Source organism: Psammomys obesus, unplaced genomic scaffold (assembly GCF_907164565.1).
Source record: "Psammomys obesus unplaced genomic scaffold, mPsaObe1.curated_primary_1811, whole genome shotgun sequence".
Lineage (NCBI taxonomy): Eukaryota > Metazoa > Chordata > Mammalia > Rodentia > Muridae > Psammomys > Psammomys obesus.
In genome coordinates this window covers 144,729-146,382 of record NW_026590110.1, presented here as the reverse complement: position 1 = coordinate 146,382, position 1,654 = coordinate 144,729, and the positions used below count along the sequence as shown (strand labels likewise).

General features: G+C 45.5%; 1 protein-coding gene across 1 annotated transcript; it reads right to left on the bottom strand.

Annotated features, from left to right (window-relative positions):
* Window positions 1-381: 381 nt before the first annotated feature.
* LOC129676220 (olfactory receptor 10C1-like) lies at window positions 382-1,368 on the bottom strand. Its single transcript, XM_055606549.1, has one exon. The coding sequence runs from the start codon at window positions 1,345-1,347 to the stop codon at window positions 382-384; it is 966 nt and encodes a 321-aa protein (XP_055462524.1). The 5' UTR covers window positions 1,348-1,368.
* Window positions 1,369-1,654: the final 286 nt, after the last annotated feature.

Below are 1,654 nucleotides of genomic sequence, written 5' to 3'. Positions count from 1 at the left end.
AGGCAAGTTCAATCTTTGTTTCAGGGTTATCTCTTCAAACTGCAACAAGAACAACCAGGAACTGCAGGGGGTAGCACCAGCAGCTTTCTTTGTTTTCTCCAGAGTTTTCAAGATTAAACTATCTGAAGCTGGCAAAGAGCCCCTCTCAGAGCCTGCAGGAGGCAAATAGTTTGCTGCAATCTGTATCAGCCCCAAATCCCACACCTCAGATTAAAACAAAAACATGTTTACATAACATAAGTGATTTTTAAAGACACTAAAACTTCCACTGCAATGATTATTAAAGGTTCTTATAAGGCAGACAAGAAGAGCACTCATTATTTGTTTGTTTTCTGTGACAGACTATACCCTTTCCAAAGAGATGGTCTTCAGGGTCCTTGGTTACCTATTCAGTATCAGAACGTTTCTCAGGCCCAGAGTTCTTCTCAGTGCTGCCTTTACTTCCTTGTTCCGTAAACTATAGATGATGGGGTTCAGCATGGATGTCACTGCTGTATAGAACAGGGCCAAGAGTTTATCCACTCCTGGTGAGTGGCTAGACTTGGGCCTCAAGTAGGTGGCAGATGTTGAGCCATAGAAGAGCGTCACTACAAGTAGGTGGGAGGAACAGGTGGAAAGAGCTTTATGGCGCCCCTCAGGTGAAGGCATCACCAGCACTGCAAACAGAATTCTGACATAAGAAGAAATGATCAGTAAAAATGGGCTGGATATGCAGAGCACTGCTGCCACAAAGATCGCAGCCTCATTCTGGGATGTATCTCCACAGGCAAGCGCTAGGAGAGGTGGAAGGTCACAGAAGAAGTGGTCTATCTCACAGGGTCCACAGAAGTTCAAGGAGAAAATAAAATTTGTCTGTCCCAACCCTACGATGCATCCCATTCCCCATGAAACTATTGCCAAATGGGCACAAACCCCACGACTCATTCGGGTTGCATAGTGGAGTGGGGAACATATGGCCATGTAGCGGTCAAAGGCCATGGCTGCCAGTAGGCAGCACTCAGTTATACCAAAGAATATGAAGAAAAACATCTGTGTAGCACAACCCTCCCGAGAGATCCCCCGGGCCTCACTCACAAGGCTCTGTAACATCTTGGGTATGACAGAGCAAGTGTAGCCAATCTCCAGGAGAGACAAGTTGGCCAGGAAGAAGTACATGGGGGTGTGTAGGGCTGGACTGGTGCAGATGGCAAGGGCTATGAGTGCATTGCCTTTCAGTGATACTAAGAACATGAGGAGGATGAGGGTGAACAGCAGGAAGCATTCTCCAGGGGCTTCAGAGAACTTGGCAAATGTAAAGCGTTTGACAGAGAAGCTGTTCTCCTGCCACAGAGAACAATTGACACTCATCTCCTGGAAGAGAGAACAAGTCATTAGAAGCATTCTTGTAGATGAGGAAAATTATTCAGGCTCTGACTCTTGTCTCTCTCTCTCTCTCTTTCTCTCTCTCTCTCTCTCTCTCTCTCTCTCGTGTGTGTGTGTGTGTGTAATGTATATACATGCAATGTCATATGCCAATGTCAGGTATTTTTCTTGGTCAGTCTCCACCTTATTTTTTGAAACAGGGTATGTTACTTAACCTGGAGATACTTGTTTCTGCTAAACTGAGTCAGGGATGTGCCTGCTTTTGCCTTTCATACCCTTAGTATTGGAATTA